General features: G+C 44.5%; 1 protein-coding gene across 2 annotated transcripts in view; it reads right to left on the reverse strand.

The window, feature by feature from the left end:
• gpc5c (glypican 5c) overlaps positions 1–17,536 on the reverse strand; it is a 107,770-nt gene that overhangs the window by 46,924 nt on the left and 43,310 nt on the right. For both annotated transcript variants that reach the window (XM_086172390.1, XM_086172389.1), the window contains one exon: positions 6,083–6,205. In XM_086172390.1, the coding sequence (XP_086028516.1) occupies positions 6,083–6,205 (123 nt within the window). The remainder of the gene's footprint in view (positions 1–6,082; positions 6,206–17,536) is intronic.

A 17,536-nucleotide genomic window follows, 5' to 3' on the forward strand; every position in this document is an offset into this window, starting at 1 on the left:
AAATACGATGCTTTTATGATAATGCGATACTTTCACCTACATACTGACATTACATATATCTAAAATATGACTTCTAAACATAAGGGATACATTGACAAAGTAAATCAACAAAATGGGAGCAAACAAAGACAGAAAGAATAGATTTAGAGTCCAACCCAGAGTGATGAATCATCCCCTCAGGCCACGTGCTGACATGCCTAGGAGGGCATTGATAGCTGAGGTTAGATGTCTGAAGGGGAGCTGAAGGGGTATTCGGTGTATGGGTGGCAGACAAGGGCAGGCAGGGGCAGAGCCAGGACAGTAAACTATTCCCCAAAGCATAGATGGGTGGAGACCATGATCCGATAGTGTGGTAAGACCACCTGTTTATATGTCTATCTCTCTGTCTGATCCAGGCAAGCATGGCATGACCTAATGCATAATGCTGACAACTCAAGTGTAAACCAAAGCCAGTCAAGAGGGTTGCCCCTCATGGTTTCCTAATTCCGTTTCAAAACTAAATGTATTTAAGTATGATGCTCTATGTACATTACATTTTCTTGAAACCAGACAATACCTCAGTGTTTATAAAGTGCATCATAAACTTTGGCTAAGAGGTTGCTAAGGTTGGCATGGTGTTGCATCAGAACTATATATATATATATATATAGATATATACATATATCTATATATATATGTGCTACCTGCGTAAGCAAAAGGGCCTTTGTGCAACCAGTCCAACTTCATCCGACACATTCAACACTGCCAGCGCAACATGTGGAAGCATCCACACTTACATGAACAATAGCGGACACTTACAGAAGTTTAGTTAAGAGGTCAGGGACATTAAATGCAGCTCTTTCTCGCAAGCCTCTACAAACATTCAGCCCATAAATGTTTCGATTTTGATTTGTAAAGTAAAAATTTTGTTTACAAACACACACAGTAAAAGTAATATTTAAGACCATACATTGAAAGACAAAATCATACATCTCCTTGCATCCACCTGACATCAGATTATACACTGTAATGATGTGCAATGATCACCATTTGACTGGAAACATGGCCTGGCTAGTAAACTTCAGCTAAAAAGTCAAGGTTTGGGTCTGTAGCGGAAGTAAAATGTGTCCTATATCACACTATTATCAACTGATATTCTTTCAAGTTCAGAACATAAACAGAACATTCCTTTTGTGCCTTCAATGCAATATAGCGGCACAAGTAACTTGAAGATTTATTTTGAATCATATTTTCACTCATTTTGATGCACATGTTGAGCACTATTCATGATTATCAAATCAGATAATGGCAATAGATTAATGTTCACATTTATATCTATCTTGTAATGCATGGCACACTTTGAACTGCTTCTCAGTTCTATAGTATAATTTAATTGTTTACAACAGCCTATTTGATTTCCTATTACAGACTAATCACGTGTTCAAAAAAGTTGTGAACTGGACAGACTAACAGTAAGTAGCAGCGACACTCAGATTTTCGACATCTTCAAGTCCGGCCAAAATTGACAGCCATATATGAGTTGCATGTATCATTATTTGGGTATAAAAACCCAAGCTTATTGGATACTTGTCATCCATTACATATGATACAAAACCCATTCATGGAGGTTTAACTATTCATTTCGCAAATCAAGATAGCCAATCTATGTTGCAAATGACACAATGTATATACTCAGAAACAAATGTTAAGAATCTAACTGGAACAGGACCTGATGCTGAGGTCAAGAAAAGGCTGTTGAAAAATTAGTCTCCATTGGCTATCAAAGAAACCACTTGTATTTGTGTATGTTAGCACTGTCTTTCACTTCAATTTCATCTATATATAAATGCATAAAGCAATTCGAAAGGAATGTGCATGCGTTTGTGTGTATATGTGTGTGTGTTTAACATGCATTTATGAAGGTGGTCGTGGTGAGGGGGACTTTCCCTTCATTCTGTAGCTCTTCCGTGCAGAGACTGCATTCCCATCACCACTCAGGGGGCTCCAATGAGCGAGCCACGACACCAAACCCAGCCGGAATTCAAGGAACGTTTTCCCTGTGGTTTCAGGTTACCACATACACACACAGAGCAAAGATCACAGGCACATACACACAAACATGTCCCACAGTACTTCACTGTACTTTTGTTGTTTGTACAGTGTTGATTTTGTTCGCTTTCCCTAAATCCTCACGTGCCTCCCATTCATTTTCATTTTAAACACGCACTAATCCAGAGGGATCAACAGCAACTTAGAGTCGCCATTGAATTGAATTTGGGACTCGATACTGTGCTCATATTCTTAATCTGATCCTAAGTACCACAGTGAAGTCTACAGGATCTATTGTACAGTCAAAATAGCGCTCTATAGGATATCTATTGGAAAGACTTGCATCAAATTTGGACTTAAAGACAATGGATAGAATTGCTTAAATTATATGTTCTGTAACCCAAGTCAAAAGGATAACAGCGTCGCCCTGGAGGTTTCAACCCTCTAAAGTCAGATCGGATCATGCTGTGTGTGTGTGTGTGTGTGCAAGTGTTGGTCAGAGCTGTGGCACACATAAATACTGTGATGCCTATAAGGCTATAAGCCCATGTTCGCACCGTTGCGAGTTGCACGTTTTGATCAAAGCAAAACTTTAAAGGTTTTTAAACAGTGTTAAAAGCACATGGAACAGACAGAGTGTAAGTCTGTGTTGAAGAAATAATAGCATATTACCTGAGAACATGTCTAGTGAGACAAATCCAACCAAAGGCAACTACACTGTGATAAGCCTCACCTGATGTAACAGGAAGCAACTTTTGCTTATTGCATAGCTGTGGTAATTTCCAAAAGTAGTTTTACAACAGAACACTGAAATGGCTCTAAATGCAGGGTTTGTTCTGGAGGAGACTTTGATGACTGTTTTGTTTGACCGCAATATTTTCGGGCAGAGCTGTGTTCAGGGCTTCCAACATCAAGGAAACCTCTTAGTGTTTCAGCTTTTGTTTGGCCTGGTTCATCAGATGCATCTCAAGCTGAGATGCAGAAATACAATACAGGCAAACATGACACAAAAAAACTATTATGTGCTGACTATAATGGATGTCAGCTAAGCATACTAACAGTGATGCCTTAAAAAATGTTCACAGAGGCAATTATTTCCCTATGAGCCTCCCAAGACCACACTTTTCTGCACCCGCAGACCTACTCTCCCCTTTTACTTTCATTCATCTAACAGTTCGTGTCTCCTTATCATCCTTCCATGTCTTCTCCTACCTTCTCGACTCGATAGTGTACAGGACATTAATTTACTTCTCATTAGTCTTGCTATGCATTTGCTGCCCTGCACAGAGATGGTTCAGAGCGTTCTATCTACCAATGCCAAGTAGGAAGCAATCAATCAATAAATAAAACATGAAGACTTTTCAAAATATTACTACTTCCTCACTTGCTAAATTTGGCCAATGGTGCCAGGATGATATTTATTTGTGTACTACCACACGGCTCAGTGCTGAATGACTTTGAACAATAATATTTTACAATTATATGGTAATAAATATATATTGATAAATTGTTTTTGACTTCTCATGTTTTCAGATCAGCACAACTCGGAATAGAGATCACTCCCTGCTTTAAATGGTCAAATCCTTGGACAAAAGGAGCTGAGCTGCACTGTAAGCATCATAACAGCTTACACTCTTGGCTGGAAGTGGATTGTTTCTTTTCCTCCCGATAGAATACAGGATTCCTGTGTACAGTCAGTAAATCATTTCAGTGAGTAGTGAATCTTTAAGCTTGTAGGTCAGAAATGACTGATCAACTGCCAGCAGACATCAAAAATAATTTCTCAAGACAAGTACAGGATTGTGGGCTTGATCTTCTGCAGTTCTGATTTGGCTCGGGAAATGCAATATAACAGGAAAATTCCAGTTGTTTTTTTTATTTTTTTAGATGATTCTACACATTTCTTCCCCAGAAAGAAATTTAAGTTTTAATTTCTTAATAACTTTAATCATTTAAAAAAATAAAGGTCGATATTACTTGGAAACATTAAAACGGAAAGTCATTGTTGTTTGAAACACTTGGTCATTAGGTTTTATGAGCACAGACTATGGCCAGCAGCAAATTCTGCAAAAGAACAACCTCAAAACATTCTCCTTAAATGTCAAGCACTTAAATTAAAATCAAAAGAATGAGGTACAAAGATTTTACATTTTTAATTTTCATTATGTGAAAATATTCCATAATAAGCAAGTAAAAACAATCTCAAAATAGAGAGGGGCTTATCTTTGTTGATCTTATGTTTCCGGAGGAGATGGTGCAAAGTATTTACACATGATATTGTATATCTTCTGAGACTTTTGAGCATACGCATGACACAATTTTAGTTCATGTACCACAACCCCCTGTCATCAAACACTGAATAATGAGATGAAGGGAATTTCAATCCTTCTGTCTATAATGTGCTATGAAATATTACAACAGATAGTTTGCTCTCACACGTCTGTGTTTCCATGCTTGAGCACTATATTAATGGCCCAGGGTGAATAACCTCTCCAGCTGTTCAGTAGCATGTGGACTGAGAGTATGTGTGTGTGCGTGTGTGTTTTTACAGTGCCATAGTCTTATAGCAATAAATTTTGATCCAATACTAACTGCTTTTTGCACTGTACATTTTAGCATCACTTTCTGATCTTTCCCTATCTAATGTCCTCTCATAGCCTTTGCTGCCTTCATACTAGTTTCCCAGGCATGGTGTGGGCAGTGGCAGTAGTAGAAGCAATGCCCAAGTCTTTCCCATGCAGCCTCATAGGAGGGTCTTTGTTCCCCCTCCAGGCTTTGGGGGTCCCCATGGCAGGGCTGTGCCCCACTCCACTGACTCTACAATGGCTCTTTATGCTGCCAAGGCCCCCTTCCCCCCATCACTGCACCATGCTCCCCTCATCAGGGGCACACGGACAAACAAGGGGGCACCACGGCACCAAAACGCCAATTTCTGTATGGCTTGTCTAGTCTTTGAGTCTCTCTCAAGCTAGGCTGCCACAATAGTTTATGAGTGACCCCAAATGTTTCAGTCACAAATAAAGACCTCGTTCGAACAAGGGAGATTGAGATTATACATCATCAGTACTGATTTTTGAATAATCAGGCCTTGATAAAACGCAACGGTGTAAAGGCCAAGCAATAAGCGCTAAATACAAATTTCAATCTCCTTTGTTGGTTATGATTACTTGGATACTGTTGTGGTCGCCACACCCTTCCTTCACAGTTTCATCTTTTTCTGATGTGAGCTTGAAGCCTTTTAAACTACTGGCATAGAGTCAGAGGCACCGCTGAATAAGTGGTATGTTTAAGGAGAAAAGAGAGCGTTACTAACAAACAACGGTTTATGACCAAGATTCTCCCCTATTTATTTTGTTATGATTAAGAGATTTTTATCCAGGAAAGAGAATAAAAGGAAAGATCTCACAAATCTTCTAGGGTGGATCATAGAAAAATGTATCCAGGAATTTGATTTTTTTCTTTTATTATGGCCAAATGGACAAGAAAAGAGTGAAGACTGCCTAGGTAATAGAGGTTTAAGGCCACCGCAGTAGAAGAGGAGCATAACTTTGTCAAGATTATGAACTGAATTTTGAAAAAGTTTCAGAATAAGATCCACCTAAAATCAGTTACAGATTATTGCATGGGTTTCCGAATGTTCTTTTCTTGTTCCACTCGTGTGCCCACACACGTGCAGGCACACACAAATAAGAATTTGAAGAAAGAAAGAAAGGCAGAAATGGAAGAAAAAAATGAAAGGAAGAAGAAACAGCTCGAATTAATTAACAAAGAAAGTCAAGGACTAGTATTCTCAACACATACAAAATAATACTAACAATAAAGTCATACAACAGAAAAGAGACACTTTCACTAAAATCCCTAACAGCTTAATGTGTGCTGTTCTTCCTGTTTAAATTCTAACAAATAGCAAAAAATATGAAATGTTAATGGCAATGCTTGCATAACATATTACAAGAATCTCTTAATAAAAGGGAGGTAAGACAGGTATATGACCAAATTCTTCACTCTTCACAATATGGATTAACCAGCTTTGGAACCCCGCCCATTCTGTTACCTTTCAACCACATCATCTCCACTCCAGCATGTGGCATCATCCACCACATTCTCCCCTTCACACAGCATCTCTGGCAGTGCGGCAAAGAAGGTCTTGTAGCGCTGCAGGTACATCAGGAAGTCCCTAAAGAGACACCGGCATAAAAGTGTTAAAAAATACAATTCTTATCCATAATCCTTCACATGCTAGAACTTAATAGAATGCGAGACATTACATTTGGATGACTTAAAAACTCACACGCATGTGTACAGTTGCAAATGATGATGGCAAAAAAAAAAAAAAATGAATTACTTAATTAAAAATGAACTAGGTTTAAAAGAGTCATCTACTTGTCTCTGTTTTTATATGGAGTAAAGTGCTTGCTTTATCCGGTCAGCAATGTTTATATATATGGGCATGGTCATTTGGGCATCATATTCAATTGGCCACATGTTGCTCTTATCTGTGGGATGCAAAAAAAAGACACTAATTTAATATAAAGGCTCATATTCATACTCTTTGCTTTGCAGACATTGCCTTCTCATGCATGATCATCCAAGACTCTACAACTTTCTCACATCCTCTGTGCTGACCATTGAGAGGGAGGCCTAGGATAACGATGAGCGAACTAACATTTCAAGGAAATGTTGCAATTATGTATGTTACTTTTCTGGGCAGCATTGTGGTTTAGTGATAAGCACTGCTGCCTCACAGAAAAAAACTCCTGGTTCAATCTGGACAGGGGGCCCTTTCTGTGTGGAGTTTGTGGAACACTTAAATGGAAAGCGCTCTTCAAACATTTCTCTCCTTCTTCTTCTTCTTCTTCTTCCTGTGCAGGTGTGTGAGAGCGAAGCACAGATTGAAAGCGACTTTGGGCCGTTTGGCCAACTTTACCACTCACCCCCCACCCCAGCTGTGCCCGCTGGGGCTGCAGGTTTGGCTGCTGCACGTGCTGATGTATTGGCGCCCAGTGTGACCAGTGCCATGAGTCTAGTGAACCCAACCCCTATGCCCACCAATAAGAACTTAGCGCTGAGAGGACACACAGTGCAAACACCCATTCTGATCGCCTCGTGGGACATAGCTGAAACTAAGACTGCTTCCTCTATGGCAAGAGCGGGGAAAGGTAACGTCCCAAGCTTTTCGGGTCACACATATGATACATGAAGAACAACATCATTGAACCCAGTTTTACCCCACCAAGACGCGGGCCTTCTCCTGGAGCCAGGGCCGGGGGCAGGGCTCGATGGCGAGTGCCTGGTGGCCAGACCTGCACCCAAGGGGCTCAGTGGCCAGAGTGGGGGACCATAGCGGTCCGACCCCCCTGTAGGAGCTGGCTCTTGGGACATCGAATGTACCCTCTCTGGCCGGGAAGGAGCCCCAGCTGGTGCGCGAGACTTAGAGATTGTGACTAGATATGATCGGACTCACACTGACACACAGCGTGGGGTCTGGAACCAGGCCTCTTGAGAAGGTCTGAACTCTTATTTTACTCTGGAGTTAGGACTCTGACTGTTGTTTGTGGCTACGCACCCAACAACTGTTCAGTTTACCCACCCTTCTTGGGGTCCCTAGAGGGGCCGCTAGAGAGCGCTCCTACTAAGGACTTCCTCGTTCTACTGGGAGACTTCAATGCTCATGTGGGCAATGACATTGCGACTTGGAAGGGCGTGATGGGAAGGGATGGCCTCCCCAATCTGAGCTCGAGCAGTGTTTTGTTGCTGGACCTCTGCGCTTGTTATGGATTGTCCATAACAAACACCATGTTCAGGCATAAAGGTGTCTATTTGTGCACTTGGCACCAACGCACCTAAGGTTCTTTGATCAACCTTGTGTTTATGTCTTTGGATTTGCGACCGCATGTCCTTGGCAATCGGGTGAAGAGAGGGGCTGTCAACCAATCACAACCTGGTGGTGAGGTGGCTCCAATGGGGGGGTAGAATATCGGTCAGAATTGGCAGACCCTGACATGACGGTCTGCTGGGAACATATGGCAGAAAGCCCTGTCAGAAGGAGTTTCAACTACCACCTCCGGCAGAACTGCAACCACATCCCAAGGGGGGGACATTGAGTCTGAATGGGCCATGTTCCATGCCATTGTCGAAGCAGCAGACCAGAGCTGTGGCCGTAAGGCGGTCGGCGCCTGTTGAGGAGACAACCCTCAAACCTGCTGGTGGACCCCAGCAGTGAGGGATGCTGTCAAACTGAAGAAGGAGTCCTATTGGGCCTTACTGGCCCATCAGGCTCCAGAGGCAGCTGGTAGGTACTGGCAGGCCAGGTGGCATGCAGCTTCAGTGTCTGCCAAGGCAAAAACTCAGTGGGAGGAGTTCAGGGAGACCATGGAGAATGACTTCTGGTGGGTGTTGAGGAGATTCTGGTCCACCATCCAGTGACTCAGGAGGGGGAAGCAGTGCTCCGTCAACACTGTGTCAGTATAAGGGGGCGCTGCTGACTTCAACTAAAGACATTGTTGATCGGTGGCAGGAATACTTATGAAACCTCCTCAACCCCGTTGAAACGCCTACCAATGAGGAAGCAGATCCGGGGGACTCTGGAGCGGACACACCTATTTCCAGGGCTGAAGTTGCTGAAGCAGTCAAAAAGCTCTTCAGTTTTCCTGTAAAAAGCTCTTTTTACAGGAAACATAAATAGTTCAGAAGGACAAGGTGGACTGGGGTTTATGATGGGATGGACCCGATTACCTTAGTCACGGAGCCACCAAGAGTGCCGGTGTAGCTATTCTCCTCGAGGCCTCCGCCAATGCAGTTTTTCTGTCTTCTGCTGAGACAGCTGTTACGTTCCCCAAGTGAATATGCTTAACTGAATGTCACGACTCCTCGAATCCCCAGACCAGCTGCACCCCAATCACTGCAATTATCCTCTGGAGGCCACGCCGTACCAGAAAGGAATTCACCTAATCAAGCCAGAGTATATAAATCGGACCCAAGGTTTCAGCCGGTGTCTGGTCTCGTTTGAGGAAGGAGTTTATGTTGTCTTTGACTCTTCTTTGTATGGAAATGTTCCAGCTTGAGAAAACATTAAACCAATCTACTAACCTGCGTCTGTGGTCCTGGGGGGAAAGCGTAACACTACATATATTGTCAGGACTTCACTTATCAAAAAATAATGGGGGCAAAGTTGTGATATCGTGTTGCCATATCAGAAGTACTTTATCATCCCGCTGGAGAGGAAGACAAACCAAACGGCCCAAACAACAGCACACGTAAACACCATCGCCCCCTGGTGGTACCCAGGGGAAATGACCCAATACAATACAATCCAATACATCACATCTCCTCATGACTTCTTTAGAATACAATCCCCAAACGTTGTTGGATCTTAACTGGGTGTTCAAACAGAAAAATACCAAATATCTTATAAAGATAATCCCACAATCAACCCCAGCCCCCCCTTTTTACAAACAATAAACTGAGAAAGCTGAGAGAATGAAATGATAATGCCACTGGCCTGAGACTGGGGGTAGACTGCTCCACACCTCGAGTTTGACTGGGGATTGTGGGGTGAGGGCCCATACCCCAAACCCCTTAAAAGGTTAGACGGTCAGGGGGTTTGGTAACCCGTGAAGGGTACCTCCTCATTGCCTCTGGAGGAGGAATGGCCTCTGACTTGTCAGCTGGTTCTGGAGAGGCTGCCTCCTTTTGACCAGATGATCTTTCAGGGGGAACACCAGTCCCCCCCAATGGGAGAGACGTCAGTGACTCTATCATGGGGACTGTAACTGGTTGACTCAGTGCTGCTGGTTGTTGTGGCTCTCGGGGTACAAGCATTCCCAGCTTACTGGCCAGCATCTGATCAGTGTGACATTTCCAGAGTACTCCTGAGCTCACGTTCACTAAGTAAGACACTGGCCCAGACTGCAACACCACCATACTTGGCATCCACTTCTCTTCTCCCCGCCTAAAATCACGTGGCAGAACAGAATCCCCCCCTGGAATTTTTTTTGTCCTTGGCAAATCAGGCCCTGCAATCCTGCTGATCTGCCTCAGCCTGATCCACCACCACTGCCACACTTGAGGAGGTTGAAGCGGGTGCACAGCCGATGGTGGAGGAAAAGCATGGCTGGGGACTCGTTATTCATGGTGAGTGGGGTATTTCAATTGCTGTGTTGCAAAGCGGTTGTGGTTGACTCTCTGGATGCTTTCAACAAGTGCTTCAGCATTTGCACAAGACGTTCCGCCTATGCCTGGGTGAAATGGTGCGGAGAGCATGTGCTTCATTCCATTTGCTTTGAGAAAAGCTGCAAAATCACTTGAAGTGAATTGTGGGCTGTTATCACTGACCAACACTTCAGGCAATCCATGACAGCTGAACAAACTCCCAAGAGCCTGAATGGTCTTACTGGTCATGGAGGAATCTATCAACTTTACCTCCAGCCTCCTCAAGCGGGCATCAACTACCACCAGAAACGTATATCCCCCAAAAGGCCCCGCAAAATCCACATATATTTGCTGCCACCGAGTCCCTGGCAATGACTAAGAGTGTAGTGGCTCACCTTCTGGTTGCAATGACATGGATCACAAACTTTAGCCTGCTGTTCCATCTGAGCATCAATCCGTGGCCACCAGAATTACTCCAAGTGAATGGCTTTCATTTCACTACCCCAGGATGCCCTGTATGCAGCTCTTTCAGCAATTGTGGCTTCAGTCTTGGGGCACAATCACCCGGTTACCCCAGAGAAGGCATCCCTGCTCCATGGTGAGCTCATCTCTCCGTGAATAAAAGGGTGTCGGGGCATTGTTGCGCCCTTGAGTCACGGGGATCTGCCCCGAGAGTACGCTGTCCATCACTTGAGCGAGTACTGAGTCATACCTTGTCTCTTTGTGAATGTCTGTGCTGCACACCAGCAGAGTGTCCAGGTTATGTATCAGCACTCTATCCACTGAAACCACTTTTTCCTTTGAACTACCTGCAGGGGCAGGCGAGAAAGGCTGTCCACATTTCGGAGTTCAGTTGCACTCCCATACTGAACTGTCTAATGGTGGCCCGTAAGTATGAGGGCCCTAAACTGAAGCCTGGCAGCTGCCATAGATGGAATAGCCTTGCTGGAGCTCACTATGGTTGGCAGTGGCCTGTGGTCCATGAGCAAGGTGAAACGGCATCCATAGAGTTTGGCATGGAACTTGTGTATGCCAAATCGGATTCCCAGAGCCTCCCGTTCAATCTGAGTGTAGTTTTGTTCAGCTTTGCTTAAGGTTCTGGATGCAAACGCCATTGGCCTCTCTAGACCACCAGGCATTACATGGGAAACCACTGCGGCTACGCCATATGGTGAGGCATCCCATGCCAACCTGAGTGTCAGTTTAGGGTCGAAATGAGGGAGCACTCTATCTTATAGGAGTTGTTCTTTGGTTGTGTGAATGCTTTTACACAATCCTGGTTCAATTTTCATTTGTATGCCATTGTGTAATAATGCATGCATGGGACTGAGTGCGGTTGCCATGTTTGGGACAAACCTACCATAATAGTTTATTAGACCCAGGAAAGAGCATAGCTGGCCCACAGTGGTTGAGGCTGGGGCCTGTGTGATAGCCCAGAGCTTTTCTGGGAATTTGTGGAGGCCTGTGGCATTGATTAAATGCCCTAGGTATTTCAGTGAATCTTTGAAAAACTTGCACTTTTCTTGCTGCACATGGACGCCAAATTTTCCCAAGCGGCTCAGTACTGTCAGGTGATCAGCATCATTATGTCCCGTTATCAGGATGTCATCCAGAAAAGTGCACATTGGGAAGCCCCTGAAGCTCCTGATTCATGACCTGCTGGAAGATGAGGGTGCTGACGTAATGTCAAAAGGCAGTCAGCTGTAACAGAACAATCCTTTGTGTGCTGTGATGGTGACGTATTTGTGTGAGCTCTTCTGACCCGACACTTGCAGGTACGCATGCAGTTTGCTGAAGCGCTGCCCTCCAACTAGCGAGGCAAACAAATCTTCTATCCTGGGGATAGGGTCACTTTGAAGTACGCATCCCCCTTTTTCTTTGTGATAGGCACAATTGGGTTGGCCCATTTGCTGAACTGCACTGGGGAAATCGCTTCTAGCTGCTGTAGGCGCTCCAGCGCCACCTTGGGCCTGAGCGCATAACTTGGGCCGATGATCTGGCATGAGTGTAGTGCTACCTCAAAGTCCTTAAAAGTTCCCAGTTCAATACCCCTGTGTGGCTGTCCAGAACTGTTACCAAGGTGTCATCTTTCCGCACGTGATGAATGGATTTGACTGATGCTACTGGTCTCCTGTTCTGTCTAACAAATAGGGGGGTGCATTACCTTTGAGCAAATACGGGGGGGTGCACTTTGTTTATTCATCTGCATCCTAACTTTCACCACCACTATTGGGGTGATGACTCGGCCAGTGTGTGGAGCAGATTAATGTGGCTGAATTATGCATTATACAGCTTCTCTTAGATAATGGACACTGGGGCACCAGTGTCTAGTTCCATCTTGGTTGTTTGTCCCTCAACTTTTGGCCTGACCCAGATTACTGCAGAGGCTGGGTTATCCTGCTGTGCAATGTTTGCTCTCTGTGTTTCCCTACTGGCTACATCTACCATGTGCAGGTCGGCATCTGTATCCGAATCAGTGGTATCTGTGTGGCTCGGCTTATCATTTGTGGCAAGCTTATTTACCTGTCTCTTTGGGTTTTCCCCTCAGTTGTTGTCTTTTCTCCCCCACATTGTGGTTCCAGCTTTTCTTGGCCCACTCTGCCTGAGATTTGGCCTTTCTTACCACAGGCAACTCTGGTCCTTGTAAAAGCAATTACTTTCAAAAGGGTTTGTCCTACCACATCTGGTGCATGGAATGGATGAGAAAGAATCTGTGCTCACCTTCAGGGAGCTGTTCAGATTCTGGGACTCCCTTGCCACTGTCTCCTTAGATATGACAATTTCCACTGCTTTCTGACAGCTGTGGTCAGCCTCTGTTAATAGCCTCTTCTGTAGGGACTTACTACTGAGGCCGAAGACCAACTTGTCCATAAGTGCATCTTGCAGGAGAGTCCCAAATTCACAATGTTCAAACAATTTCTTTAAATCCACAATGAACTGTGCAATTGACTCGCCCTCTGCTTGATGACGTTTATGGAAGCGATATCTTTCGGCAATCACAATGGGTTTTGGGAAGAAATGAGCATGTAGGACTTCCACAACTTTAATTAGTTGTCCCCCCTGGTTTCTCTGGGGCAATCAAGCTGTGCAACAATCCGTATGTTATCAACTCTATCACACTCAGAAGTGCTGGAAGCTTCCTGTCATTCTCTTCACCATTTGCCAGCACAAATTGTTCATATCTCTTATCTTCCCAGCTAACCGATTGGTCAACACAGCCACTAGTAATGCAAACTAGCGCGGATTCTTCACCACCCAAACATTCTTATGAGCCGCCAGGTGAATCATCCTCGCTGCCGATTTGCTATGTTCCCCAAGTAACTGTGCTTAAGTACATATATTGTGGGACTTAACTTATCCAAAAATAACAGAGGCAAAGTTGTGATATCGTGTTGCCATACAAGAAGGATTTCATTAACACACTGGAGAGGAAGATGGAGGAAGAATCCAATACATCAAAACAGCGAAAGGCCACTTGTTAATTGTGAGGGTAACAATAGCAGATTATGTTTTTTGCCTCGTCAATTTATATGCGCCGACCATCAGCGCAGAGAGAGTGAACATGTTTCACACTCTCAGGAATGAACTCTCCACATACTAGGAAAATATAATTGTGGGTAGAGACTTAAATTGCACTTTAGATGAGACTGTTGACCGAATTGGTTGGAAGCCCCACACAGCATCTTCTCAGACCCTCCAAACTGCCATATGCTATTGTGTTCTGATAGATACTTCTTGGATAAAAAGCCAACAAGCCAGACTTACACCTGGGTCAGGACCTGCAGCGGTCGGGTGACGGCAGTCAGACAGGCTTTTCAACATTCAAGATTCAAAGCATTTATTGTCATATGTACAGTGTGGAAATGTGTTTCCCCATACAATGAAATTCTTACATTGCTGTCCACAGTGCATTTGGCCGGCATGCAACTGCGGAGCGAGCAAACATATCTGCCACAGAGGGCGCCATGTTAAGTAAGAAAAGAGAGGAAAGAGGAAAGACAAGGGGGAGGGGGAGGGAGAGGGAGAGGGGAAAAAGCCACTCCCAAATTAGGCTCCAGTAGGGGGGCGCAGTGTGGGATTTGGAAAAAAAAAAAAATCAGAAAATAAGCAACATAAGACATACAAATAGGACTTGACAACAGTACTCAAGACTTGCACATGTGGGAGGGAGGAAGGTTTTGAGGTGGGGATGGCCAAGTGTTGCAGCACAGACAATGGAGGCCACGCATGCTGCCCAACGGAGGCGCTCGCACTGGCCTCTGTATGCTGCTCTGCAATGAGGGAAAGGAGAGGGGGTGGAAGCCAAGAAGGCGTTGAGTTGAGGGGGTGTGGGCATTATGTGTCATTATGTGAAGTCCACGAGCTCACACTTACACGCACACAATATCAATTCAGTCCTTGGGGAACATAACAAATTGGCAACGAGGACGATTCACCCGGCAGGTCATAAGAACGCTTGGGTGTCTCTGCCGCCTGATAGTGATGACGAAACACGGGCGTTGCCGTGGAGACAAACTCGGAGAGTTCTGATACAGAGACAAAGTTTGCAGGTGGAGGGGAATGGATGGGAAAGGATAGGGGGGAGCATCTAGTCTGCATAACATCCGGGAGAGTAGAGAGATACCAGCCTTCCAAGGCCAGCGTCAGGGGCCAATGAAAAAAACAATTGTTATGGGTTCAAGCCGACATTGTAATTTTACATCTCCCTTAAGACTTTCTGGTTCTCCCTGTGGTTTTGGTCCAATCGTCCAAATTAGGTGGCCAATTCCATCAAGCCGAACTGTCAACTTCTCAAAGTTGGCATCCCTCCTCAAAATGTCCATCCTGTCTATGACGGTGCTCGCCTATCATTTAAGTCTGAGTGTCGACAACCCAGCACATTTCATCAAGAATTTGCGATCAATCAGGAAACTGCTAGCTCCAAACAGCAGCATACCTGTTATCATAATTCCAATCATGTAGGACACATATGTCAAAGTCAAGGCTCGCAGCCCGGATCCAGCCTGTGAACAAATTATCTCTGGCCCCTGGGATGAAATTGATTATTATTAGAACCGGCCCGCAGGCCACAGCCGCCTGCTGGTGTTTTGAATGCACCAATACTACATTCCCCACAATGCAACGGTACCCTGCGAACTCACTGCAGCGCAGCTAGCAAGCTTTGGTTTCATTCTTCATCAGTAGTCAGAGAAGATGTCAAATTTCAGCTACCTCCTCCCAAAAAATGGCTAAAAGAAAGGTGGACGCTGAGAACAGGGGAATTCAAGGTACATGTTCACGGAGGTAGAAGGCAAACCTGTGTGCCTTTTATGTTGAGAAAGTTTGGCTGCAGATGCGGACAGAAAACTTGAGCCACTTTCCCAGCAGCCAAACCATGAAAGAGAAGCGCTCTGCCGCTGTGTTCCCGAGTGCACAGTTTGCTGATAAACTCAACATACTTGCTGCCGACTTCCGATGCCGATTTGCTGTCTTTGAAGCCCAAAAAAGCAGGTTTGCACTGCTCTGCAATCCTTTTGTAGTTGACGTGGAAAGCACACCATCAAACCTACAAATGGAGTTGATTGAGCTCCAGTGCAATGACAGGCTGAAGGAAAAATATGAGAGAGTGAGTGCTGCTGAGTTTGCACGTTTCATCCCCAACACAATGCCCAAGTTGCGCATCCAAGCTGCTAAGACACTATGTTTTGCAGCACATACCTGTGTGAACAACTGTTCTCTTTGATGAAGCTAAACAAAACATCACACAGGAGTGATAAGCACCTTCACTCAATCCTGAGGATTTTCTCATCTTAGAGTCTGACCCCGAACATTGATGAACTTGTACAAAAGTTGAGACTCGGCTCAGCCTCAGACAAGTGATCATCACAGAGCATGAATGAATTTTTAGTTTTTAATTCAGTTAGATTTTTACATTTGTTGCTACAAGACATGTGATTTTTCTTTGAAGAAAGTATTTTTTTGTCTGTGTGCCATAGATTTTTGTATTTTAATTAATTGTATTTTATTCATTTATATTTATTTTTCACCTCATGGATTTATTTTTCAGTTAATGGACTAATTGCAGATAGGAGCCATCAGACAGAATACAACTGATTTGATAAATTACTTTTTTTTCTCATTTTACTATTTGAAAGCGGTTATTGATATGATAGAAGAGCAGCACAATATTGCATTTTCAGTTTTCATGCATGCAATTTCATTTATGCATTTAAGTCTTGGTTCAATAGGCTATGATCAGTCAGTATAATATTTGTTTTTGGGCCCTCTGTGTGTTTGACTTTGACATCCCTGATGTAGGGTGTCTTCAGCATCCTCCACTGAAAGGATCGACAGGCACTTTGAGAGACCAGTTCCTCAATTCCATTGTTGAGAGAGGCTTCGATAGTTCAAATAGAGACACCGAAAAAACATTTTCAGTCTTTGAGTTTATGGTGGAATGTCGGCAAGGTCCAGATTCAGGTGTACATGTCTCACTCCTCGGCCAAAACAAAAGAGGTGATAAAAACTCTTGAATCTGAAATTTGAAATGTCGCGGAAGGCCTGGTTGGGGACAGAGGCGCTACTGCTGAGTCCTTGCTGAAGGGGAGGAGACTCAAATTCGGCACACTCCTCCAGGAAAGGCTAAAGGGAGCTGTGATCAGGTCCTGGTTCTTCCATCTTAAGGGTTTGGATGCCCTCAACCTCCTTCTTTTTTAATCTAGAAAAATCTACTGTGCAGCGAAAACTGATGTTCTGTTTCTAGCAAGGTATCAGCTTTCAGACTGCACACAGCGAGGAGGATCCTGTATGAGTGTGGACCTAGCTGGTTGGTCATAGCGAACCTACTTTTGCGATAGGTTGGGTGGTTGGTTTCGGACAGACAGTTCTTTTTGATGCAGCCAGAGGTTCTCAACATGACCGGATTCACATAGTTTTATGGTTCAGTTCTCAAAGCTTGGCAGGTTCTAGCATTTTGGCGGGTGGTTGATGAAACCCCGGGTAGGTGGCTGATGGAGGAACCTCTGCTCTTCAGCAATTTCCTGAGGTAACAGTCCTTGCATTCCACTGGCCTGGGTCTCAGCCTCAGCAGGGCGGGTGACACGAAGCTGGGTCACCACTTGCAGCTAACTCCCTCTTCCCGCATCACTCTGAGGGATTCGAGACGTGCCACCTCTGCTTGGCTGATCACCAGAGTCGCCAAGGAAATCTGTGACACTCCCTACCTATCTGAAGTGATTTGTGTTGCATCACCCCCGCTACGAGCTATGCAACGGGAACATTGACTACAGGTTCGTCTCGCTGGCCATACTGCCACAGGCTGGGAAGTGGGAGGACAAGGACGTTGTATTACTGGCATTCGGAACCCCAAGGTTGAAAA

The sequence above is a fragment of the Fistularia commersonii genome, chromosome 25 (assembly GCF_037954325.1).
Source record: "Fistularia commersonii isolate RoL2024-O1a breed Wild chromosome 25, RoL_Fcom_v1.0, whole genome shotgun sequence".
NCBI classification, from domain to species: domain Eukaryota; kingdom Metazoa; phylum Chordata; class Actinopteri; order Syngnathiformes; family Fistulariidae; genus Fistularia; species Fistularia commersonii.